The sequence below is a fragment of the Mandrillus leucophaeus genome, unplaced genomic scaffold (genome assembly GCF_000951045.1).
Source record: "Mandrillus leucophaeus isolate KB7577 unplaced genomic scaffold, Mleu.le_1.0 Scaffold564, whole genome shotgun sequence".
Taxonomy (NCBI): domain Eukaryota; kingdom Metazoa; phylum Chordata; class Mammalia; order Primates; family Cercopithecidae; genus Mandrillus; species Mandrillus leucophaeus.
In genome coordinates, this window is record NW_012106075.1 from 674,368 (window position 1) to 702,010 (window position 27,643).

General features: G+C 39.9%; 1 protein-coding gene across 2 annotated transcripts in view; it reads right to left on the bottom strand.

Moving 5' to 3' along the window:
* Positions 1-27,643, bottom strand: part of ULK2 (unc-51 like autophagy activating kinase 2) — a 123,570-nt gene that overhangs the window by 8,820 nt on the left and 87,107 nt on the right. For both annotated transcript variants that reach the window (XM_011998258.1, XM_011998259.1), the window contains exons 14-24: positions 25,015-25,152; positions 21,727-21,872; positions 19,434-19,514; positions 17,357-17,643; positions 16,067-16,254; positions 15,592-15,695; positions 6,270-6,419; positions 4,023-4,231; positions 2,237-2,415; positions 1,331-1,449; positions 823-980 (exon numbers count right to left, since the gene is read on the bottom strand). In XM_011998258.1, coding sequence (XP_011853648.1) covers positions 823-980; positions 1,331-1,449; positions 2,237-2,415; positions 4,023-4,231; positions 6,270-6,419; positions 15,592-15,695; positions 16,067-16,254; positions 17,357-17,643; positions 19,434-19,514; positions 21,727-21,872; positions 25,015-25,152 — 1,759 coding nt within the window. The remainder of the gene's footprint in view (positions 1-822; positions 981-1,330; positions 1,450-2,236; positions 2,416-4,022; positions 4,232-6,269; positions 6,420-15,591; positions 15,696-16,066; positions 16,255-17,356; positions 17,644-19,433; positions 19,515-21,726; positions 21,873-25,014; positions 25,153-27,643) is intronic.

Here is a 27,643-nt window from a genome sequence, read left to right on the forward strand (position 1 = left end):
TTTTTTTTGTATTTTTTTTAGTAGAGACGGGGTTTCACTGTGTTAGCCAGGATGGTCTCGATCTCCTGACCTCATGATCTGCCCGTCTCGGCCTCCCAAAGTGCTGGGATTACAGGCTTGAGCCACCGCGCCCGGCCAGCAGTGTTTTTTCTAAGAGTTTTATTAAGCCTAACTTTCTTAAACAACAGAAAATGCAGGAACAGATCCTGCTAATGCTTTTAGATGCACACTATAAAAAGATTAGATCGGCTGGGCACAGTGGTTCATGCCTGTAATCCCAGTACTTTGGGAGGCTGAGGAGGGTGGATCCCCTGAGGCCAGGAGTTCGAGACCACCCTGGCCAACATGGCGAAACCCCATCTCTACTAAAAATACAAAAATTAGCTGGGCATGGTGGCAGGTGCCTGTAATTCCAGCTACTTGGGAAGCTGAGACAGGAGAATCACTTGAACCCGGGAAGCAGAGGTTGCAGTGAGCTGAGATTGTGCCACTGTATTCCAGCCTGGGTAACAGAGTGACTTCATCTCCAAAAACAAAAAAGATTAGATCATTCCTAATGCCAACAATGTTTAATAAGAGCTGTAATAAACTTTTAGCAAATGTGGTAAATTACAAATGTGGATTTATAATTACATCAAATACATTCAATAAATTACATTAAGAGTTGCTTAAATCCAATTACTTCTTTAGTAGAAGGCGATCCACAATACTTGGGATTGAGACATTATCTTTTAAAATGATAGCTGTCAAATAGATATTCAATTAAAAAGACACTTAAAAGATAAGTAGTACTATACAATATTAAACCTTAGAAAGGGTTACCATTTCTACAGCACAATTATAGATGAGTTTCTCTGCAGTCACACTGTTGATTTCATCAATAAACCTCTGTTTGTCAGAGAAGAATCGATTCAGCTTTTCTGTAAGTTTCTTGCACATGGTGATGCAGAATTTATATCGTTCGTTCAGATTTTTGACAACTGAAAAAAATTGAGATGGGAACTAATTTTAATTTTCCTCCAGAAATAAAGACACAGTGATATGTATCTTTCTTGCTGATATACAGGGAAGGTGTCATTAGTGATCATTCAAAAAAAGGACCAGAAATAGGATTCTTTCATATGTTATCTCTTTCAATATGAAAAGATTGAGAATAATGCACTTCTGATTTATATCAATTAAACTGCAAAAAGTTAATAACCCAGCATCTTTTCTCTTTAAGAATATTGAAAAATAAAAATAACAGTGAGTACTCATCAGACACTCTCACGGTGTGATGGGAAAGAGCAACTTAAGGACCCCTGGAGTCACACGCTGCCTTCTCCCATACCTTGTTTCACTGCTGTGGATGGGCTCAGTTTCCCGGACTTGATCTGGGCTTTGGCAAGATGCAGAGAAGCCGCAAGCAGCTGTGCTGCTTTCATGTACAACACCAGCTGCTCCACCCGCCTGCACCCAAAAGACAGTAGCAGAGGGTTATCTAGTGAACTAATCTAAGATGTGGCACTCTACACAACAGGTCAACATTAAAATTGCCTTTCTATAAAGGAGTAGCATCCTCTTTGATTTCCTTTTTTTTTTTTTTTTGACAGAGTCTTGCTCTGTCCCCCAGGCCGAAGTATAGTGGTTTGATCTTGGCTTACTGCATCCTCTACTTCCTAGGCTCAAGGGATCCTCCCACCTCAGCCTCCCGTGTACTAACAGCTGGGACCACAGGGGTGCGCCACCATGCCTGGCTAATTTTTGTATTTTTTGTAGAGACAGGGATTTATCATATTGCCCAGGCTGGTCTTGAATCCATGGGCTCACGCAATCCTTCTGCCCTATCCTCCCAAAGTGCTGGAATTACATATAGGCGTGAGCCACTGCAACCAGCCCTCCTTAATTTCTTAATGCACAAGTAAACTCTAGAGGGACAAGGCATAAAGATGTGTGTACTTTGAAAACAACGGATACACTCAGATAAAAATAAATACAATCTATTTACATAAATAGTAAAATTTATGCAATTTTAATGTAATTATCAACAGTATAATTTACAAGGAAAGGCAACACTAAGGTTGTATAATCTCCAGGTCTTGGCTCATATAGTGAAATCTAGTACAGTGAAATAATTGAGACTCCTAGCTTTTAGTAGTGAGATAACGATCTTCAGTGGATGACAATACCTATGACTTAGACACAAGTTTAGAGAAAGCATGAAAAGTCTGGAAATGAATGACAGGGGGGTACCCACCCCCAGTCTTTGCTCAGCTGACTGATCTGGTCCACCACCACACTCTCCTGGATCTGGTACAAGGACACAGCAGATGTGCACAGCTCAGGGTTTCCTCCCCTCACGGCTGTCAGGTCCAGCACACATTCGGTGAACATCAGCATCACATTCAGATGGCGTAAGGTGTCCGTGTGTTCCCGCTGCAGCAAAGTCAAGTTGTCTTAGAAAATTTCAGATTAAAAATAGGTACATACTCATTTCTGTAGATAAACCATGGCCACTGATCACATTTTCTATACTTATGAGTATCAGAATGACAAAAGGAGATTGAAATTTTTAAACTTCAGAAAGCTGGTAAGAAAATGAACACAAATGAAATCAAATGTAGGCATATGCATGTGTTTGTGTATATATATCAGAGTACCCACATAAGTAAACTCTCAGGATGAGTCGCTGTGCTTTTACCAGAAAAAGAAAAGAAAGCTGAATGATTAAACCAATATACATGAGACAAAAACGTGACAAGTTAGACACCAAGATTATAAGGATACTATAGGTGCTAAATTACACCTCTTGATACTGTAGTGAATTCTGTTGACTTCTTATAATTTCAGTTGCTTTACTTAATTTCTGGTGGTTTTTCAGTTAACAGTGATTACTAATACCAAAGCTCTAAATTTCTGTGATCTTTTCAGTTAGTTAAAGAGGGGAGTGTGGGTAGACATAACAACATTCAGAGGGCTGTCATTTAAAAATGGGTATTCTAGGCCAGGTATGGTGGCTCACGCCTGTAATCCCAGCACTTTGTGAAGCTGAGGCAGGTGGATCACCTGAGGTCAGGGGTTTGAGACCAGCCTGGCCAACATGGCGAAACCCCATCTCTACTAAAAATACAAAAATTAGCCGCTGTGGTGGCATGTGTCTGTAGTCGCAGCTACTCAGGAAGCTGAGGCAGGAGACTGGCTTGATCCCAGGAGGTGGAGGTTGGAGTGAGCTGAGATCGCGTCACTGCACTCCAGCCTGGGTGACAGAGCGAGACTGTCTCAAATAAACAAACAAATAAATAAATAAATGGGTATTCTAGAATGTTGTTTTGAGATTTGTTTTTAGTTATAAATGCATTCTGAAATCTCAAATAAGCCTAAAAGTTTCCCACTCTATTATGGTTAAAGAAAGATGAGAATCATTTTCCTGGTGACAGAATAAGCCAATTGACTTCTAAGTCTTTCTGTTCTGTGACAGCATATTGGACTATATGTTTCAATATACTGGAACATGTACTGGAATGTACTAGAATGCTCATGCCTGTAATCCCAGCACTTTGGGAGGCAGAGGCGGGTGGACCACGAGGTCAGGAGTTCAAGACCAGCTTGGCCAACATGGTGAAACCCTGTCTCTGCTAAAAATACAAAAATTAGCTGGGCATGGTGGCACATGCCTGTAATCCCAGCTACTCGGGGAGCTGAGGCAGGAGAACTGCTTGAACCCAGGAGGCGGAGGTTGTGGTGAGCCAAGATCGCGCCACTGCACTCCAGTCTGGGCAACACAGCGAGACTCCATCTCAAAAAAAAAAAAGAAACAAAAACACAGAATCTATGCGTTTCTTCCTATAAACCAAAGCTTATTATGGATGAGTGTCACTGTCAACATTAATCTAAAATGACATCAGCGATACTTTTCAAACAGAAAAGGCACGTTAAAGAGAACATAATTTAGTAACTATTTAATGTATTTTGTTCTTGTCATCACTAGAATGTTCTCATACCAAATCAACGTTACATTCACACCACTATAGTCTCTTCTCTACCTCCATCAGCGTCTCCTCCGGCAGTTCAGGGGCTTCAAAGGTGATGAGCCCCTCCAGGCTGGGGGGTGAAGCACCGTAAGGCACGTATCTCAGGCTGGGAGCTGCCTCTGCTCCTGGAGGGGAAGAGCCGAAGCCTGGGCCAGGCGGGGACCCCACACACACGCGGCCACTCACGGCACACAGAGAGCCCCCCGAGTTGCTAGGCCCCACTACAAGGAAACAGAGGATACATGGCAGTGTCCAGAGTCAGGGCTTTCACACCCACTCCTACTCTTATGTACTGAATAAACCTGCTGAGGTGATAAAGGAAATGTTAAAAGAAACTCACTGACCCCTATGTACTATTTGAGGATATTAATAGTCTTTACCTATCCATGTTCATTGTTATTCCTTGTCTATATATTTTATATTAGACATCATCACAGCTGGTTTTTTTAATACTCTGTTTTAAACAAATTTAGATCATATTCATTTCTCCTTGCTGTTCCACAGGGCCTCATAATTATAAAACTCAATGGATGCATAGTGATTCATTAAGTTTATATATAATGTTTATCTGGAGTTATTTATACTATTTCTGATTTTATTCACATTACAAATAGCACTGTAATGAAATGCAGTTGTTCCTTCTTTTGAATAATTTCTTTGTGATAAATACTCTGAAGTGGTATAAGAAGGAATGGAATTAGCATATTTTTACAGCTCTTCCTAAGAACTAAGATCAATACATATTTTTATAGCTCTTCCTAAGAACTGCTATATTACTCTTTAACGCAGCCCTGAGTAAGCACATAGATCCTATTTAAACCTCAATAACACTGGACATGATACTTTTTTTTTTTTTTTTTTTGAGACAGGGTCTTGTTGTTGCCCAGGCTGGATTGCAGTGGCGTGATCACAGCTCACTGCAGCCTTGATTTCCTGGGCTCAGGTAATTATTTCATCTCAGCCTCACAAGTAGCTGGGACTATAGGCGTATGCCACCATGTCTGGCTAATTTCTGTATTTTTTTTGTAGAGATGGGGTTTTACCATGTTGCCCAGGCTGGCCTCGAACTCCTAACCTCAAGTGATCCTCCCGCCTCGGCCTCCCAAACTGCTGGGATTACAGGCGTGAACCACCATGCCCAGTCTTGGATATTATACTTTTTAAAATGTAGTTAGAGTTAACAGATACAAATGTTACTTTCTTAAAATGGCATTTTCTTATTATTCAAGGTTTTTAACTGTCTTAAAAATACGATTTTAGGTCTATTTTCTCTTATTATCTATTTCTGTCCTTTGCTTATTAATCTGGTATCTTGATTAGCAACTTATTTAGAATAAGATAACTTGACTCATGGTACAACAGAGAAGATGTCGAATTATTGATTTCAAGTCCAATCTAAATACTTTCTTAATTTTTGGTATTAACCTATTTACAGATTATAAATGATAAAACAAATCTATTAGCCTTCTAACTGTATATAGGATTAAGTGCAAAGATTGAGACCCAAAGTACAAAAAATTTAAAAAATAAATAAAACAAGTTTCTTTCCTTTTTTCTTTTTTTTGAGACAGAGTTTTGCTCGTTACCCAGGCTGGAGTGCAATGGCGCGATCTCGGCTCACTGCAACCTCCACTTTCCAGGTTCAAGTGATTCTCCTGCCTCAGCCTCCTGAGTAGCTGGGATTACAGGCACCTGCCACCACATCTGGCTAAATTTTTATATTTTTAGTAGAGACAGGGTTTCACTATGTTGGCCAGGCTGGTCTCAAACTCCTGGCCTCAAGTGATCTGCCTGCCTCAGCCTCCTAAAGTGCTGGGATTACAGGCATGAGCCACCGCACTTGGCCAAAACAAGTTTCTTTAAAACAAACAAACAAACAAAAAGCCTATAATTTTCAAATAATTTATTGGATCTACTAAAGTAACCCTTTAATATATAAGCTGAGAAGAACCATATTTGATTTGCTTCTTCATGAATAAGTCATATTTATACTATGTCACTTTGTAATATATTATATAGAACATATAGTATTTTAATATATAATATAGCACTTTACAAAGTTTTTTTTCCCACAAATAATGCCTCATTTACTTCTTAAAACCCATTAAGATAAAGAAAATAGTAATCTCCATTTCACTGGTAAAGAAACTGAAGCCCCGAGAATTAAGTGACTTGGCCAAGTTACAACACTGAGTCATTTGTCAAAACACTGCATTCCAAATACTAGCCAAAGACTGTAATACAATAAATGCTCCTTACCTGAGGTTGTTCTTGCTCGAAGGAGCATGTGGGTACAAGTGGGGGCCACTGCACTGTGTGGAGGAGACCCTACAGTGAAGAGGACAGCCCTGGAACTTGCAGCTATACCTGCAGGAGGTGCCAGAACAATACCACAGGCTCCTGCTGGAGCTACAACAAAAAGTTTACAGAAGGTCATGTTACCTTGATAGTGTTTATATCTGGGAGATGGGATTGCAGGTGGATACCGACTGTTATATCAGGAGTCTAGTTTTTTTTATTTTTTTCTCTCTTCTTATAAAAAGTACTTATTGCTCTTAAAATCAGAAAATGTAATACAATATTTTCATTAAAATAATTTATAGTAATCTCAAGTGTGAATCTTCTTCACACCAAAATCTAGCATTTGGAGTTATATTTGTATACTTCTAAAATACATGAACTGTAAGTTATACATGTTGAGGACAGTCCTAAAAAGTGAAGGCCAAGAACTGGGAATAAAAACATGTTAAGCTAGGGTGGGTGTGGTGGCTCATGCATGTAATCCTAGCACTTTGGGAGGCCAAGGTGGGTGGATCACCTGAGGTCAGGAGTTCGAGACCAGCCTGGACAACGTGGTGAAACTCTGTTTCTACTAAAAATGCAAAAAATTGCCAGGCGTGGTGATGTGTGCCTGTAATCATAGGCCTGACTCAAGAGCCTGAGTCAGGAGAACCTCTTGAACCCAGGAGGCAGAGGTTACAGTGAGCCGAGATCGTGCCATTGCACTCAGCCTGGGTGACAGAGCGAGACTCCGTCTCAAAAAAAGAAAGGAAAAAAAAGAAAAGAAATCAAAATAAAGACATTCTCAAATAAACAAAAGCTGAGAGAATTCACTGCCAGCAGACCTGTCTTACAAGAAATATAAAGGACAAAGGATAGTTCTTCAGACCAAAAGTAACTAACTCCAAATAGTAATCTCAATCTGTAAAGATAATTATAAAACACAACCTGTATAGTTCTTCTGTTAACTGATTTAAAAAGCAACTGTATAAAACATGTATACAGTTGCATTGTCAGGTCTATAGCATATAGAAATGTAAAGTTCATTTAATTATTATTATTATTATTTTTTTTTTTGGAGACGGAATCTCACTCTGTCGCCAGGCTGGAGTGCACTGGCGAGATCTTGGCTCATTGCAACCCCCACCTCCTGATTCTCCTGCCTCAGCCTTCCGAGTAGCGGGGATTACAGGTGGGTGCCACCACGCCCAGCTGATTTTTGTATTTTTAGTAGAGACGGGGTTTCACCATGCTGGCCAGGATAGTCTCGATCTCTTGACCTTGTAATCCACCCGCCTTGGCCTCTCAAACTGCTGGGATTACAGGCGTGAGCCCCCGCGCCTGGCCTTACTTTTTATTTTTTTAGAGACTGGGTCTCCACCTGTCACCCAGGCTGAAGGGCAGTGGTATAGCTCACTGCATAGCTCACTGCAGCCTCGAACTCCTGAGCTCAAGTGATCCTCCTGCCTCAGCCTTCCACAGTGTTGGGATTACAGGAGCGAGCCACTGCACCCAGCCAGAAATATATTTGATAATAATAACATAAAGGAGTCAGATGGGATTAAAACTGTATTAGGGTAAGGAAATGACACCAGATGGTACATCAAATCCACAAAAACAAAAACAAACCAAGAGAACCAGAAATGATAAATAAGAAAGTTAATATAACAAACTATAAACACATACTTGCTTTCTTTTCTTAGCTTCTTTTCAAAGACATAAAATTACAAACCAGAGTAAGATGGCAAAATAGAAGCCTCCACCAATTGTACAATACACCCCCCCAAAATTTGCGCACAATAAAGCACCTTTATAAGACCCAAAAATCAGGTGAATAATCACAGTACCTGGTTTTAACTTCGTATCACTGAAAGCGGCACTGAAGAGGGTAGGAAAAGTAGTCTTGAATTGCCAGCACTACCCTCCGCCACTCCCCTGGCAGTGGCTGTGTGTGGTGAAGAAATAATCTGTGTACTTGGGGGAGTGCAGCAATTTGGGGACTGCACATTGAACTCAGTGCTGCCCTGTCACAGTGCAAAACAAAACCATGCTGAACTCAGCTGGTATCCGCCCACAGAGGGAGCACTTGGACCAGCTGTAGCTAGAGGGAAAGTGCCCACCTGAGTGGCCAGAATGTGAGTTTCCGCAAGCCTCGCCACCACGAGCTAAAGCGCTCTGGGTTCAAAGTGAACTTGAAAGGCAGTCTAGGATACAAGGAACGCAATTCCTAGCCAAATCCTGGTTCTGTGCTGGGCTTAGAGTCAGTGGATTGGGGCACAACCTAGGGAGACATCAGACAGGGCTTCTAAGGGAGGGTTTGTGCCATTCCTCCTCCCAAACCCAGGCAGCGCAGCTCACAGCAACAAAAGTGACTCCTTCCTTCTGCTTGAGGACAAGAGAGAAAGGTAAAAGGGGCTTTCTCTTGCGTCTTGGATACTAGGCTCAGCCACAGTAGGACAGACTCCGGGCAGAGTCGTGAGACCGCCATCCCAGGCCCTAGTTCCTGTTGACATTTCTAGCCACACCCTGAGCCAGAAGGGAACTCACTGGCCTTGAAAAAAAAAGACCCAGTCTTGGCAAGATTCATCACCTACTGACTGAGGAGTCTTCGGGCCCTGAGTAAGCAATAACCACTACCCAGGGAGCATGCTTGGGCCTTGGGGGAGACTCTGAGACGCATATGCTGGCTTCAGGCATAGCTTGATCACAGTGGGATAAAGCACTAAGCAGGCTCTTGGGGTTCCCAAATCTAGGCCTAGGCTCTTGGACATTTCTGGACCTGCCCTGAAGGGTGGGGTCCTAGGCCTAGTAGCACTCAGTACACGCTGACTGAAGAGCCCTTGGGCCTTAAGTTAACATCAGTGGTGGCCTGGCAGAACTCCTTGTGGGCCAGTGGTGGTTATGGCCACAGGGATAGGTTCCTCTGCCTGTGGTAAGGGCGGGAAAGATTGGGAAGGACTTTGTCTTGTGGTTTGAGTGGCAGCTTCGCTGCAGTAGGATAGGATACCAGGTAGATTTCTAAGGTTTTTAAATTCCTATCCCTGATTCCCAGATAGCATCTCTGGACATGCCCGGAGCCTGGGGAACTTGTTGCCCTGAAAGGAAGGACACAAACCTGGCTGGTTTCACCACCTGCTGATTTTAAGTCCTGGGGCTTCAGCGAACATAGGTGGTAGCCAGGCAGTGGTTATAGAGGGCCTTGGGCAAGACCCAGGGCTGTGCTGGCTTCAGGTCTGAACGAGGTAGTTCCAGTGGTGGTGGCCACAGGGGTGTTTGCATCACCCCACCCCCACCTCCAAGCAGCTTAGCATAGAAAGAGAGATACGCCATTAGTTGCTCACCTTTTGATAAAAAGGGAACAGAACAAAAGTCTCTACCTGGTAATCCATAGAATTCTTCTGGATCTTATCCAAGTCTACAAGTCTGCAAGAACTACAGCATTATTGGGCTTGGAGCCCAAGTCCCGTCAAATACCTGGAAAGTCTCCCCAAGAAGGACGGGTACAGATTGCAAAGCCCAGATTGTGAAGACAACAGTAAATACCTAACATGTCAATGCCCAGACACGGACAAAAATCTATATCAAGACCAGTCAGGAAAACATGAACCTACCAAGTGAACTAAATAAGGCACCAGGGACCCATCATGGAGAAAGAGAGATATATAACCTTTCAGACAGAGAATTCAAAATAGCTGTTTTGAGAAAACTCAAGGAAATTTAAGATAACATAGAGAAGAAATTCAAAATTCTATCAGATAAATCTAACACAGATTGATATAATTAAAAGAATCAAGTAAAAATTCCAGAGGTGAAAAATGCAATTGACATACTGAAGAATGCACTGGAGTCTCTTAATAGCAGAATTGATCAAGCAGAAGAAAGAAGTAGTGAGCTATGAAAATAGGCTATTTGAAAATAAAGAGGAAACAAAAGAAAAAAATGAAAAAGAATGAAGGAAGCCTACAAGATCTAAAAAAATAGCTGCAAAAGAACAAGTCTAAGGGTTATTGGCCTTAAGTAGAAAGACTAAACAATGACCCGATCAAAAATAATAACTACAACTTTTCAAAAGGTAGACAGTACAATAACATGTAGAAAGAAACAACAAAAAGTTAAGAAGCAAGGAGATAAATTTAGAGTATTTTTAGTTTTCTTATTGCTTATTTATGCAATCAGTGTTGTCATCACTTTAAAATAATGCATCGGGGCCGGGAGCAGTGGCTCACGCCTATAATCCTAGCAATTTGGGAGGCCAAGACAGGTGAATCACCTGAGGTCAGGAGTTTGAGACTACCCTGGCAAACATGGTGAAACTCCATCTCTACTAAAAACACAAAAATTTGCCGGGTGTGGTGGCAGGCGCCTGTAATCCCAGCTACTTGGGAGGCTGAGGCAGGATAATCACTTGAACCCAGGAGGCAGAGGTTGCAGTGAGCCAAGATCGCGCCATTGCACTCCAGTCTGGGTGACAACAGCGAAACTCCATCTCAAAAATAAAAAAATTAAATTAAATCGAATTAATGGATAGTATTTGCAAGCTCATGGTAACCTCAAATAAAAAAACATATACTGGATACACAAAAAATAGAAAGCAAGAAATTCAATGATACCACCAGAGAAAATCACCTTCACTAAAAGCAAGAAGGAGGGCGGGAGGAAGGAAGGAAGGAAAAAGAAGACCAGAAAACAAATAACAAAATGGCAGGATTAAGTCCTTAGTTACCAATACAAACTTTGAATATAAATGAACTAAACTCTTCAATCATGAGTTAAAAGACATTAAGTGGCTGAATGGATTTAAAAAAATAAGCCCCACCTATCTGGTGCCTATAAGAAACACACTTCACCTACAGAGACACACATAGACTGATAATAAAGGGATGGAAAAGGATATTCCATGCAATGGAAACTAAAAAAGAGCAGGAGTAGCTATACTTACATCAGACAAAATAGATTTCAAGACAAAAACCATAAAAAGAGACAAAGGTCATTATATAATGACAAAGGGGTCAATTCAGCAAGAGGATATGACAACTGTAGATATATACGCACCCAACACTGGAGCATACAGATATATAAAGCAAATATTATTATTAGAGCTAAAGACAGAGATAGACCCCAATACAATAATAGCTGGAAACTTCAGCACCCCATTTTCACACTTGGATAGATCATCCAAACAAAATCAACAAAGAAACATCAGACATAATCTGCACTATAGGTCCTAATTGATATTTACAGAACGTTTCACCCAATGGCTGCAGAATATACATTCCACTCAGCATATGGATCATTCTCAATGATAGACCATATGTTAGGTCACAAAACAAGTCATAAAACATTAAACAACAACAACAATGGCATAGTGGCTCACACCTGTAGTTGCAGCACTGTGGGAGGCCGAGGCGGGCAGATCACTTGAGGTCAGGAGTTCAAAACCAGCTTGGCCAACATGGCAAATCTTGTCTCTACTAAAATTACAAAAATTAGGTGGGCACAGTGGCTCAAGCCTATAATCCCAGCACTTTGGGAGGCTGAGGCGGGCAAATCACATGAAGCCAGGAGTTCCAGACCAGCTTGGCCAACATGGTGAAACCCCGTCTCTACTAAAAATACAAAAAAAGCTGGGTATGGTGGCACACACCCGTGGTTCCAGTTACTTAAGAGGCTGAGGCAGGAGAATCACTTGGATCCAGGAGGAGGTTACAGTGAGCCAAGATTGCAGCACTGTACTCCAACCTGGGCAACAGAGTGAAACTCTCTAAAAAGAAAAAAAAAAAAATTACAAAAATTAGCTAGGCATGGTGGTACACACCTGTAATCCCAGCAACGAGGGAGGCTGAGGCACAAGAATTGCTTGAATCTGGGAGGTGGAGATTGCAGTGCACCAACATCGTGCCACTGCACTCCAGCAACACCCTGTTTACCAAAAAAAAAATTTTTTTTTGAAATAATATCAAGTTATCTTCTCTGACCACCATGAAATAAAACTAGAAATTAATAAGAGGTATTTTGGAAACTATATAAATACATGGAAATTAAACAATATGCTCCTGAATGACCAGTGGGTCAATGAAGAAAGAAGGAAATTGAAAAATTTATTGAAACAAATAGTAATGGAAACACAACATACCAAACCTTTGGGATTACAGTGAAAGCAGTAGTAAGCGGGAAATTTATAGCTAAAAGTGCTTACACATCAAAAAAGAAGAAATCTTCAAACAACCTAACAATGCATCTTAAAGAACTAGAAAAGCAAGAGCAAACCAAACCTAAAATTACTAGAAGAAAAGAAATAATAAAAATCAGGGCACAAATAAACAAAATTGAAACTAAGAAAACAATACAAAAGATCAAGGAAATGAAAGTGGTTTATTGAAAAGATAAATAAAATTAACAAACCTTTGACCAGACTAAGAGGAAACAAGACCCAAAAGCCCTCATGAATAGATTAATGCCATTATAAAAGGAACTGAGGTTAAAGGACAAGCCCTCTCCTGACCTTCTGCCTTCCACTATGTGACGAAGCAGCAAGACTCTCACCAGAATAAGTGCCTTGATCTTGGACTTTCAGCCTACAGAATGGTAAGAAAGTAAACTTCTGTTCATTATAAATTATGCAGTCTCAGATGTTCTGTTATAGCAGCACAAAATGGACTAAGAAAGACTTCAATATTCACTAAATTGATCTAATAGTGCAATCTCCATCAAAAACCCAGCCAGTCTCTCTACAGAAACTGACAAGATGATGCAAAAATTCATATGGAAACTCAAGAAACCCCTAATAACCAAAACAATCTTGAAAAAGCACAAAAAAGAAAAACTCCTATTTCCTGATTTTGAAACTTAAGACAAAGCTACAGTAATCAAGGTAGTATGGTACCAGCAAGAATTGACATATGTATCAATGAAATAGTTGAGTCCAGAAATAAACATATTTATGGTTGTATTAGTTCGTTTTCCTACTGCTATAAATAACGCCAAGACTGGGAAATTTATAAAGGAAAGAGGTTTAATTGACGCACAGTTAAGCATGGCTGGGGAGGCCTCAAGAAACCTACAATTATGGTGGAAGGCAAAGGAGAAGCAAGGCACTTTCTTGACAAGGCAGCAGGAAGGAGAAATGCCAAGCAAAGTGGGGAAGAGTCCCCTTATAAAACCATCATATCTCGTGAGAACTCACTATCACCAGAACATCGTGGGGGAAACTGCCCCCATGATTCAATTACCTCCACCTGGTCTCTCCCTTGACACATGGAAATTAAGGGAATTACATTTCAAGATAAGATTTGGGTGGGGACACAAAACCTAACCCATCAATGGTCAACCAATTTTTGACAAGGCTAGCAAAAATAGCAAAACAACACAACAGGGAAAGAATAATCTGCAATGGTGCTGCGACCGCGGAATAGCCCATCCAAAAGAATAAAGCTGGATCCCTTCACCACATCACCCATAAGAATTAAGTCAAACTGAACCACAGACGTAAGTGTAAGAGCTACATCTTACACTTTTAAAATTAGAATTATAAAGCTGTCGGAAGAAAATACAGAGTTACGCAAGGTCCACATGCAATTTAAGGAGTGTATAGGGAAACCCAAAGACAACAGGAGAGACAAAAACAAGGATACCAGAGAAAATTTTAGCCTCTGATACCCACAGCTACGGCAAATGCTAAATAAAGCTTAACTACTGGCCAGAAAAACAAAAAACCTCATACTAAAGGCCTATTTAACTCAGTTTTTAAACAAAGTATATCATACTCGGCCTCAATTAAAAGGCATGCTAAATGGCAAAAATACAGTTTGAAAAGAGAGAGCAAGTCAAACATCAGAACCAGACTCACATATGGCAGAGATACTGGAATTATTTAATATCACACTGGGAATTTAAAGTAATGATAATTTAATATACTAAGGGCTCCAATGGAAAAAGTGGACAACATGCAAGAACAGATAGGTAATATAGACAGAGAGATGGAAACTCAGAAAGAGTCTAAAAGAAATGCTAAAAATCAAAAGCACGGTAACAGAAACAAAGAATGCCTTTGGTGGGCTCATCAGTAGACTGGACTTTGCCAAGGAAAGAATCAGTGAGATTAAAGATACGTCAATATCTTCCTGAAACTTCCTGAACTAAAAAGCAAAGAGAAAGAAGAATGAAAAGAAGAAGAAGAAAAAGGAACAGACTAAGAACAATGGAGCCAGTGCCTGGCTAGCTCAGTCAGCAGAGCATGAGACTCTTAAGACCAATGGGCCAACTATAAGAGTGGAACATATACTTAATGGGAATACCAGAAGAATGAGAGAGAAAAGCAGAAGAAACATTCAAAGCAGTAATAATGGCTGAAAAACTTCCAAAACTAATGACAGAATCAAACCACGGACCTAGGAAACAGAAAACACCAAGCAGAACGAATATGAAAAAATCTGCATCTAAGCATATCATATTCAAACTTCAGAGAATCAAAGACAAAGAGAAAATTCTGAAAGAAGCCAAAGACAAAAACACACCTCACCTATAGAGAACAAGGGTAAGAATTACATCAGACTTCTCTTTAGAAACTGAAGGGAAGAAGACAGTACAGTGAAATATTAAATCCTACAGTATTCTCTTTGGGTTAGAAACCATGCTGGCTCAGATATTTCCTCCTTTGGATGCTCGTGGGGAAAATTAAAAAATCATAGAGGAAAAAAAACAAGTAGATTACAATAGTGATTCTCAAATTTGAGTGTCCACAATAATCACCTGGGAGTGTATTACATATATTGATTCCTAAAAACCCCCAGAAAGTTTAAGCAAGCAAGTCTGGAATACGGAATTAAGAGTCTAGAATCTGCATTTTGTTTTTGTTTTTTGACACGCAGGCCAAGTAATCTAGATATGTACGGGTGGTTATGAACATACAGTCTCTGGAGCAACTCCAAAAGGTTCAGGGGTCTCAGTGGTGTATGGGTCTTTATAAAATCCAGTCACTGTAAAGTAAATGCTCAGGAGTACATGTAGGTTTAGGCCAACTTCGACCAGTATTATCCTACTGACAAAAAAAAAAATCTTTGTCAGAACTCCTTCTATTAATAACTCACAGACTGCTGCTCATCAAGATACTGAATAAGCTCCTGCTGTGAATGGGCTACTGAGGAGGAAGATGAGAGGATAGGTATGACATCCAGAACTGTAAAATAATACATTTGTGTTATTTTATGCCACCAAGCATGTGGTGATTTGTTACAACAGCAGTAAGAAACTAATACATATGCTAGCAAATTATCTGCCTAAAAAGAAACTACATTTTTCTTACCTATATCCATTGGTCGTTCTGTATTTAAACTGTCTGTGCTGCCCTGATGTCCACCTATAGGAGTCTTTCCTTGTTGATCTGATAACTTCCCAGTACTGACAGATCTAAAAAGAATGGTGATGTTTTTAATAAAGGAAAACTATACTTTTTAAAACTAGAAGGGTTAATAGGAAGTTAGAGAATGAGGAAACAAGAAATAGATACCAAACAATTCAGGGTAGAGATAAACTTCAATAATAAAAATAAAGGACAGAAATAGAATATTCAAGAAGTTCAGGAAGAACTATGTACTTACACAGTTACAGGAAGCATCTATGGTTTTCAGAGATTCTAAATGTATGCTGTACATATCAATAACCATATGGCATAAATCACCTGCTATACTAATGTAGTCTTGCTGCTTTTATAATAGAAATCTATTTGTTTTACTATTACAGTTTTCATGTTTAAGGCTAGAATGGAAACAGTCTTTTACCTGCCAAACACTGCCTTGCTCTGCTGCTCAGCCCGCTGCCTCTCACTTCCTTGCACTAAGAGGCAATGGGCACATTCCCGTGGTTCATTCCCATCTTTGGATTGTTCTTCAGCAGGCCCATGACGAGTAACCAAGGCTAACAGGTTGGAAGATGCTTGCGTTTTAGGGATTTTGAAAGGAGCTGTGGTCTAAAGAGACATATATATATGTAAACTAGTTAATATAATGCATGAACTATTCAGTAATGGAAGGTTTGTGTGACCCAGTAGTCAGAAGTATTGGTCAGGGTGGTGGGAAAAATTGTAGAAAGATACAAACCTTCTTGGAAGGCCGAGAGGTTTTACAAAAGCTAGGATTTAGCTGAAGGCAGCCAGCTTCTCTTATCCGGTGCCTGACAGGTTAGGTTACGTAACAAGGGGATGAAAAAAGACTGATCTAGATAAGTTAGTTTACTTAGGCCTTGGAACCTGGCCTTTAATCATCTACACGCAATTACCCACAAGTATGTTGACTCCAGGCCTTTGTCATTAAATCTGTACTAAATAAATGCCTGCAGCACTAGCATGTCAGAGCCATGGCAGCTACAACTCTTTCTGTGAACGGCCCGGTCCCCTAGCCCACTCCTTCACTGAATGTGTTGGAGTGCATTTTTTCATCCACTGCTTCGTCAGGGTCTGCGGGTCAGACCTGGCAGGAGTATGGACTCTGGCGTCAGTCAAACCCAGATTCAAACACTGGCAGCTCTATTTACAGCTTGAGTGACCTTGCACAGTTCATTTAAACTCTCTAAGCCTCAATTTCCTTTTATCAGGATTAAATGGGATCATACACAAAAAGAATTCTGCAAGTAAAGTACTTACACTGCATCTGGCACATAGAAAGTGTTCATTATATTATAACTATTATTGGCCAGGAGCGGTGGCTCACACCTGTACTTCCAGCATTTTGGGAGACTGAGGCAGGCAGATTACTTGAGACCAGGAGTTCAAGACCAGACTGACCAACATGGTGAAACCCCATCTCTACTAAAAATACAAAAAAATTAGCTGGGCAAGGTGGCACATGCCTGTAATCCCAGCTACTCAGGAGGTTGAGGTACCAGAATGGTTTGAACCTGGGAAGCAGAGGTTGTAGTGAACTGAGCTTGCACCACTGTACTCCAGCCTGGGCAACAAAGCAAGGCTGTGTCTCAAAAAATGAAATAAATAAATTATAGCTATTCTCATAATGAATCCTTTCCATAAAGTACTATACTAGTTCCTAACCTACAAAAGGGTTTAATAAACACACCTTAGTAGGAGAGCCAATGATTGTTGGCAAAGGAGTTTTAAAGAACCAGTCAGAACTCCGTGGAGAGGACCCCAAGTGCTTGGTGGGAGAAGTTCCAAGGCTGCCAGGCCGGCTGGGCTGAGGTGAGTAGCTGTACCCAGCCCCAGCATGGGTTGGGCACACAGGGTCAGAGTGCTGCTTTCTGAGCTTCTGCTTGTTCTGATAGATGTCAGTGAGGGTGGGGGCGCTCTGCAGTCTAGCACCCAATAAGAGGGACTGTGGTGACTGAGCTTGTGGCACTGGAGAACCTAACAAGAAAACAAATGTAACGTTAACCCAAAGTGAAGAAGTGCAGTGCAAAAATGTAAAAATTAAGAAGACAGTTTTTAAAATGAGAATTCTGATAAATATCTTATTTTTCATAAGACATTCTAAAAGTGATTTACTTGGCAAGAGACTATTTTTCTGCCATCCTTTGCAAAACAAATCCATTGTTCATATTCTCAGGAGACAGATTTTAATGATTATGGGTTACTCGCTGTTTTTAATCAGTAGCTAGTAAATAACTCAGATTAATGCAAGGTCTGATTAGCACCAAAGAGAGCAATATTGTTAGTGATTAAAGTTAATGAATACAACAAAAACCTACATTGAACAGGATGATTTTTACTCTATATGAATACATACCTTGGTAAATCTATGTAATTATTCTCTTTTCTCACACAGCAACTAAAAGAAAACTCAAACTAACCCAAAATAACTCCTTATTCAAAAAAAACAAAATAAACAAATATATATAATGTGTAGGAAAGAAGATCATAAGATAACAGACCTTTCCCAAATTTTACTTTGTGTAAAAATAACAAGCATGTGGATTTTCTGTACTTTGTCCATTAAATCACACACTTAAAACCGAAAGCATCCATATTCTCACAAAGAGAACACTTGCCCGCAGATATCCTTGCCTCTCAGGGGAAACCAAATCAAGAGTCTAGGAGATAAGGTCCCCTTTTCCCCCCTACAAACCTTGTTGCCAACCCAAGGTCCACTAATCCTTGACTCCAGTTACACACTCTTCGGAGTTTCTTAGAAGCCAAACTATCAAGAATTAATATTAAGAGCATGCAAATATTCTTAGTGACCTAACCATCATTATTCTAAAAACAGAAACCAACAGAAGCTTTGCTGTTGACCACTCCTGGCTTCACCTCATTCCAAACTTGATATTTAATTTTACTGCGCTTTATAAAAATAAATTCGTGTTAAAATCTTATGGTCTGACTAAAGTTATTTAAGCTTCGTTAAAGAGTGCTTTTCTAAGTAACACAGGAGTCCTCTAACTGGTCAACTCCTCAAATATCCATACAATAGAATTTAACTTATAAAGCTGCGACTCACACATATATTTTCAGGCATATACATATAATTTTAAAAATCTGTATTATTTTATCTGATGCTGACTCATGGCTCTTACCAAACAGTATTAATCATTCCAAAACGGTGCCTCACACCTGTAATTCCAACACTTTGGGAGGCCAAAGCAGGAGGATCACAAGGTCAGGAGTTCGAGTCTAGCCTGGCCAATATGGTGAAATCCCATCTCTACTAAAAATACAAAAGTTAGCCGGGCATGGTGGCGCTCGCCTGTAGTCCCAGCTACTTGGGAGGTTGAGGTAGAAGAATTGCTTGAACCCAGGAGGCGGAGGTTGCAGTGAGCCAAGATCGTGCCACTACATTCCAGCCTAGGCGACAGAGCGAGACTCCAATTTTAAAAAAAAAAAAAGGTATTAATCAATAGTATTAAAGTAATGAAATTTCACTTCGCAAATAATTTTCATTATCTATGTGAAAATAAGCAAAACTTAGCCAAGTTATTTAATTCCTAAGACTTACTTTCATTAAGGAATCTCATATTCAAAAGGAGGTATTAGATTAGCTTTATGATATGTTAAACCACATTAGACCAAGATTCTAAAAATCAGGATGGCAGAGGAGATAATTCATATCAATTCTGTTCTTTGAGAAGACTAGAAAAACACAACTCAAATCCATTTATAATACAATTCAAATTATTAATAAACCAAATACATTCTCCTACCTGAGGAGTTTCTACTCCTGGAGTCATGGCCCTGAGGATGCCCACAGCAGCACTGACTGAATTGCTCAGGAATGGTACCAACTACAAAAAAAAAAAAAAAAAAAAGATGGGAAAAGGAAGAAAAATATCCAAAACCAATAAAAGACAGCAACAGGCAACACATGCACAAATTACACAGTAAATTACTGGTTAGAAAATTTTAAGGAACAAAGGTTTGGTTCAACTAACATTTACCGGAGGACCAATCTGCTGGACGCTGCACACTAAGATAAAAAGTATCGTATAATCTGCCTTGAAACAAGAACATCAGGGGAAGAAAAGCCACATAAACAAACAAATGCTCCTAACAAGTATGTCCATAAGACAGATAAGTACAAAGAGTTTGTACAAAGTGTCCGGGCTTGGGGAGCTGCGGGGCACGGCTAACAGACAGCCCCAGCTGCAGTCCCTCTGGATCTACCACACTGGTGCCAAGGCTAGGCTTCCCCCAGGAGCTGTTCCCAGCCAGTGACTGCATATGGTGGGGCACTAATTCAGGCTTGTTGAAGCAGGTCAGGGAATTCCTCTAACAAGACAATCCAGTGCTTGGGGCTACTCCTTCAGTCTGGCTGAAACCTTCTTAGACCTACATCACAGTCTGAGACTCTTCCTGGCCAGCTCTTCCTCCTTCCTGCCCTCCTTTTCCAGGTGTTGGACCTATGTTTGGTCTGAGGGCCCTCCCTGCTTCCTCCTGCTCCTCCCCTTCATTCTTCACAGGAGTTTCCCCAAGTCACTCTCTTGTATATAGCATGTTCTATGCATCCATTTCTCTGAGAACTAAAACTAACATAGAGAGAGTTAGGGAAGGCTTCAGGGGAGTTTAAGCAGATGAGAAACATATGTCTACATCAAGAGGGCTCATTCCAAGGGATCAGGCAGCGGGCAGAGATCAGATCCTTAGGGAAGGGCTTTATTCTTGTGTGCAAGAATGAGATCTGGACCTTGTCTTTGGAGACCCTGAAGTACCTCAGGGGCTGCTGCAGGAGTGAGAAAGGGCCAAAATTTTATTCAAAGATTTTTCATCTAAAAACAGCTTTGAAACCATTGCAACAGGTAATGTGGCAATTTAAACTTTTTTCCTTTTTCAACACTATCATTGTGTGTTTTGTCTTGTTTTAAATAGGGCTCCTGAGGAAAGCCCTTCTTTCTGTCTCTTCAGATTTCTTCCTGTTCCATCTTGGTCTTACTTCAGCAGTTCTGACTGAAGGTGGGGCCCTCCCCTGGAAGTATTTTTTTGCAGTTTTGAGATCTGCCACCCCTGGGCCCTGTGTGCACCACCTGTTCTTCCCACCACCTTAATGCTGCCTCTCATACAGCTGCTGTAGTCTCAGTGGCTTTGGCTCTCTTACACATATTTCTGGAGTTTGAGCTTTTATTTCTGTCTCTTGGTTTCACTGAAGATACGGTATACGGTTTGTTTCTCCTTTTGGGAGGGTTTTTGTTGTTGCTGGTGTTGTTTGTATTGGCATTCTCCTTATTACAGTACCAGGAGAAGTGGGAAGATCTGTAACGAAGCTGCCACCACATGCCTACCGGAACTGGAAGGTTTCTGGTAATTGTGACCCAGAGCTGCTATACAGTAATCCTTATAAGTATGAGTGGTAAGTAGAAAAGGCATTTTATGCACTTCAACCTAGGGTTTCTGACTTTGCATTCAGAGCCCAATCCCAAAGGAGACACTTTTTATACATAAGTTACATTTATATTATTGTATTTCCAGTAGAGATCCTAACACATTTATACAGAGATTCTCAAAAAGAATTGGGGCCAGATGCGGTGGCTCACACCTATAACCCCCGCACTTTGGAAGGCCAAGGCAAGTGGATTGCTTGAGCCCAGGAGTTCGAGACCAGCCTGGGTAACATAATGAAACTTTGCCTCTATAAAAACAAAAAAATAAAAAAAATTAGCTAGGTGTGGTGGCATGCGCCTGTAATTCCAGCTACTTGGGAGGCTGAGGTGGAAAGCTCCTTTGGACCCAGGAGGCGGAGGCTGCAGTGAGCCGAGATCATGCCCCTGCACTCCAGCCTGGGCAACAGAGTGAGACCTTGTCTCAAATAAAGAAAGAAAAAGAAAAAGAAAAAAAAGAAAAGAGGGAGTTGGGATTGGGGTAAAGATGGAAGGATGGGGTATGGCCTCCAATCAGCTGAGAATCACTGCCATCATGAGCCAAAGTTCCTAAAGAGAATGTGTAACGTCAGATTTATTACAGTGAAAAAAAGGTTGAAAACAACTGTTTTTAAACTCTCCTTACCCAAAGGGGAAGGTGAGTAAGGCCTAGAAGACCCAGTGGAGAGCCTTCGTCCAACTGTCTGTGCTGTGTCTGCTGGCACCGGGGAGCATGATCCCAGCCGGAGGAAGCCCATGGGGCTGGTGTTGGACCTTCGCACCACTGCAGATCTGAAAAGTAAATTATTCCTTTTATAAAAGGTTCTAGAACTCTCTCTTTATTCCTGCATTTTGTGAAACTTCCTAACAATATGCCATGGAGTAGTTTTCAGAAATATGTAATGTAGTCACATGGAACAATTACAAGATGCATAAAAAGAGTGAGGTCTCCTTCTCATTTTTCTATTCTATTTGCCTAATACCCAACACTTCCCCAATTCTATTCAAAAGGTTACCATGATTCTTAGTTTCTAGTGTATTCTTTCAGAGTTCCTTAATGCATACACAAAAAAAACTAAATATATACTCTTATTTTCACCATGTTTTAACACCAAAGGTGGTATGTTACATACCAACCATTTGGAATCTTTTTGGTCTTAGGTCCTCTTTATACTCTTAAAAATTACTGAAGACCTCAGAGAGTTCTGTTTATGTAACTTGTATCTATTGATATTTACTATATTCGAAATGAAGCTGAGAAATTTTAAGAATTATTAACTCATTAATAAGCTTATTCCATGTAATATAAGATTATGGAAAAAAAGCATATTTTCCAAAACAAAATAAATTAGTGAGAGGCATGGCATTATTTTATACATTTTTATAAATTTCTAATGGCTCACAGAAGACATTTGGATTCTCACAATTGCTTCTGCATTCAATCTGTTGTAAGACACGTTATTTTGAGTAAAGTATATGAGGAGGATCCAGCCTTCCACAGATGTGTAACTGTGAAAGAAAGGAATATTTTGGTAGCCTTTTCAGGTTAACTGTGACATGCTTCTATGATACTACACCAAAATTCAGCAAGTGGTTGTTGCTAAAAGGTTGACTGCAATGTGGATCTGAAACCAGATTAATGAACTCATACTCCATTATGCGAGACTCTATTCTTTTGCAAAGAATCTTGCACTTTGAATGAAACTTTTACCTGTGCATGATTTTTTTTAACCATTTAGTAATTTGGAAAACATTGGTTCACTGAGTTATGCAGATATTCCAATGTTGATACATTAAACAATATCAAAAAGTAATATTCATAACAAAATATCACCCTCAATTTTAAAAGAAACACCTGTCAAGGTATAACAGAAGCTGTCAAACTTGTATTGACCACTGAATTTTTCCAACATTCTAATTTTTGCTTTTTAAAAGCTCAAGTTTTATCATTGACATTTATCATCACTTGTTTTCTTCAAAGTGGACTTACCATTTTTGACAAAATGGCTGCTTGATACCCATAACCATCGTTTGTCAGCCATTTTTTAAAGTAAAAAGGGGCCGGGCGTGGTGGCTCAAGCCTGTAATCCCAGCACTTTGGGAGGCCGAGACGGGTGGATCATGAGGTCAGGAGATCGAGACCATCCTGGCTAACACGATGAAACCCCATCTCTACTAAAAAATACAAAAAACTAGCCGGGCGAGGTGGCGGGCGCCTGTAGTCCCAGCTACTTGGGAGGCTGAGGCAGGAGAATGGCAGGAACCCGGGAGGCGGAGCTTGCAGTGAGCCGAGATCGCAAAGCCAGAAAAGCTGGCACCAGTGGAATATTTGCATGGGTTTAACATAAAAAATCAAAAAAAAAAAAAAAAAAAAAAAAAAAAGTAAAAAGGGTACTCTATGACAAAGCAGCTAGTTCAACTTGGAACTAGAACAATCATACCAGTGCTTTTCCTAAGATAACTACTCTAATATGTGGCAAAAGTGCTTTATGTGTACATCCTACTCAAGGATTGAGATTTTCAAAGAAATATATTAATTTTTACTGCCTCATTAAGGACGTTCCTTTGTACCGCAAGTGTGTGGTGGAGAAGAATACAAAGACTAATAGTACTGTACTGTTTGGGTATCACCACCCTGACTCAGGCAAAGGTTCCAATAGCTTTATCCATCTTTGCTTTTTGTACTATCAGTGCATGTATCAATGCAATGAAAAAAGCAAATAATGTCCTAATTTGTATTATGAAAATAGTTTTGATCTCATTGACCCTCTGAAGGGATCTACAGACTAAGCTTTGAGAACCACTGCATAATATACTGTCAATCACTTTACTTTTTTCATTTTATAATATAACTTGGAAATCTTTCCACTTTGGCACAGAGGGAGCTCCTTCACTCTTTGTGGAATGGAAGGTGTGTAATATTCCATTATCAGAGATGGATCATAATAAATTAGTTCATTACTGGTGGCCACTTGGCTTATTTTTCATCCTTTGGTATCGTAACAGTTAACAACTTTGTGTAAATGCAATTTCATACACAGGAGAGGCCTGTATATGTAGAGTATGTCCATGACTATACATATATGTAGAATTAGTTACCAGAAGTCAAAGTGCTATTTCCTCCCTCCACTCTATCGAGTTCTCTGAGATTTAGGTCTCTCTGAGGATACTGTGGGTCACAGTGATTCTCGTTATGTCAGAATCCCTGATTATATGCATACTTACGTCTGCCATGCTAAATCAAGTACCATTCTTCTATCCCCTTCTGTTTTCCAGAAATTTACTGCACTCTCTCTCTCACTGAATAGAATAAGAATAATCTATGCTTGGCCAGGCGTGGTGGCTCACACCTGTAATCCCAGCGCTTTGGGAGGCTGAGATGGGAGGATCGCTTGAGGCCATGAGTTCAAGACCAGCCTGGTCAACGTAGTGAGACCCCATCTCTAAAGCACAAAAAAAAAGAAAAGAAAAAGAAAAAAAAAAAAGAATAATCTATTCTTATTTCATGTGTTTGTGTGGACTTGTACCTTTGTCATTCCTTTAATATGATCTTAGTAAGGTCTCAGGATCGGGGAAAAAGTAAATAATATGTAAATAATCTGCTACAACTGGTGGGATTTCATTTTTTTAATAAGTTCTTCCTCAATTCTTAAAACTAATTATACTTTATAAGTATATGTATCTATACACATGTATACTTAACATATATAAATAAAATATATAAATATATACATATACTATATTATCAAGTTAAACTTAAATATCATTTAAATTATCAATTATAAAACTTTTTTATTCAATTTTGTGCATTTCCAGTATACACACATGTAAGAGACTAACTATGCCATGGAAAGTAACAGTCTTCCAATAACAATAAAAATTTTTTTTAAAGGAGAAGAAAAAGAATTAAGCAAGAAAAAAGCTACAAACTTACCTTGGAGAACCATGTACATTTGTGCCTGAGCTGGCAGTAGATGTAAGATTCTGCTCTATGCGCTGATAATTCCTTATTTGAGTAGGTACTGGAATTGGTGCTGTTTCACTGTGAGGTGACACGGTAGGCTGACACTGCCTGCAATCACAATTTATTGAAAAAGGAAAGAAACAGTGGTAGGACTGTTTTTCTTTCATTTGACCCATTAGTTATATTTAGAGAAAATTCTAGAAAGAGCCAAATGGTCACTCCACTACCTTAATAAGAAATGATCTTGTTAAAAAATATATAAAGCCAAAAAACTCACATTTATTATCTAAAAAACTCCTGGCATTCATATGCATATTGAGGAATAAGAATTACAACAACCTGGAAAAAAGTTCCTTTACAACAACAGGAAAAGTCCACAGGTCAGCAAAACTGTCTCATCCACTCACATTCTGCTATTCATTACTATGTGAGAGAAAAAATATCTAGGAAAATATGCCGGGGAAAAGAACAGGAAGTTCAACAGCAAAGATGACTGGAATGTTTGCAAAAGTCATGAATGCTGTAAGCATTCCCAAAGAGCTCTGACTTTATGAAGAAGGAGAACACATTGTGCAAATTCTCAAAGCATGCAACTCATCTAACGTCCACATTTTGTAGTGTCAGTCTTTGGTTTCTTTAATAGCCTCTTTCCTCACTTTTCATAAATTCAGAAATAGAATGTTCTCATATCACTTTCAATTCACTTTACAATATATCCTAAAACATATCAGAGATAACACTGGGCCCTAAGAGAGATGACTTATTTCAAAGTAAAAAGAAATACAAAATACTTCTGTAGTGGAGATGTTAGCTGCTTTCCCAATATCCATTCAGCTTTTATGTCTTACTAAAAAATAACTTAAATTTTATTAGTAGCAATAATATGCCCAATTAATTGTAGCATATCCCAGACTCCCTTGCAGCCAAGGATAGCCATATGTCTTTCTTGGTCACTGATATATAAACAGAAGTCTTCTACTCATTCTTCCTGCTCAAAATGTGAGCATACTTGCTGGAGCTTCAGCACGTACCTTTGAACCACAAAAAAAAGGGCAAAAGACCTGAAGACATATAACTTCCTTGAGCCACAGAAACCAAGGAAACAACTACTTATCATGACTTTTTTTCATGTGAGAAAACCTTTAGCGTTCAACCACACTACAGTTAGGACCCTGTGGTTTACAGCCAAGTGGAATTCCTAATGATACACCATTTAGTGTGTTTCTATGAGCTCTCTCTACACATTTTGATTTAGGTATTTCCATTTAGTATCTTTAAATACAATAATGAATTTTTTAATAGCTATACATCTGATTCTTCAGTTTATCTACACCCTAAAAACAAACAAAAGCCCCAAAACACAAACCCTCTACTACCACTAAAACAGCTTAACAGTACTTCACTAATCAGCTCTGATGTCTGCAAGCCAGTGCACTCACAGGTCTGACAACCCAAGTTCCTTAACAACAGAATAACAACACAGCCATCAAATATCAGAATGTGAATGAACAAATGCCATTTTTCTATTGTTTCAATTTAGTAAGTAAACAGTGTTTTTGAAGCATTCATTCCCTGCTGAAGCACATCAGGGAATTTTTTTTTTAAATACACATTACCAAGCTCTAAAATTTTTCCTGTACTGGTTAATCTCCAAAGGGAAGAAGCTAAATAAAGGTACCCAAAGAAGTAAACTTAGCAACCTCATAATTCTAAGCACCTCTCTCAGGTAATCTCAGCTGGCTTCTCTAACACCTCTGGTTCCTCCCACCACCAGCATGAGGACATGAACAACCATGGACCACGTTCTGCAAATGTTATCTCAGATAGTCTCTGGACAGGACCTGCGAGCAGACTTGCTCAGAGTTTAGAAAGTCTTCCCTGGACAAATTCCAGACCTCCAGCTAGTTAAGACAACTGCAGCCATTTTCCTGTACAACTTAGTATTAACACCAATATTTAACCATCACTCAACTCCCTGAGTCCAAGGTAAGGAGATGGAAAGTCTATGTATGTCCTGAGTCTCCAGCACATCTTCCTCACCTCCACTAGGGCCTGCAATTCACAACATTCTCTGTGTGAAACGTCATCCTGGACCCATATGAAATACTTGAAAGATGAGGCAGCCTGGACACACGGTAGCACAATCACATGTTATTCTACTTGTGCTGAGAGGAAAGCACAAATGCAAAAGGACAAATAAACACTAGGTGATAGCATGATAACTTCCTCAAATTCACAATCTTCACATCAGGAGATCCCTAGTTGCGTCTTTGTTTCAGAAGACTCCATGAGTAAACCCTGAAAGGCTGACAAGTAATCAGGAAAGCAAGGGTTCAGCTGGAAGTAACATATCAAGGGACACAGGGAGAGAAGAAGGAAGGATCTATGCATATAAGAGCTTCTGTGAAACACAATCTAGCAGACTAATGCTAAGCCACAGCTGTGAGCTCACACTCATGAGGCTGTGTAAGCGATGGGGAGCCAAGTGGAGATAACCTGCTCATTACCCAGAGGCCAAAGCAGCATCAGAAAAGAGCCTCGTCTGGCACACAGGCACACAGCTGGCAAGGTTCCAATGAGAAAGGAGTTACTTCATGTA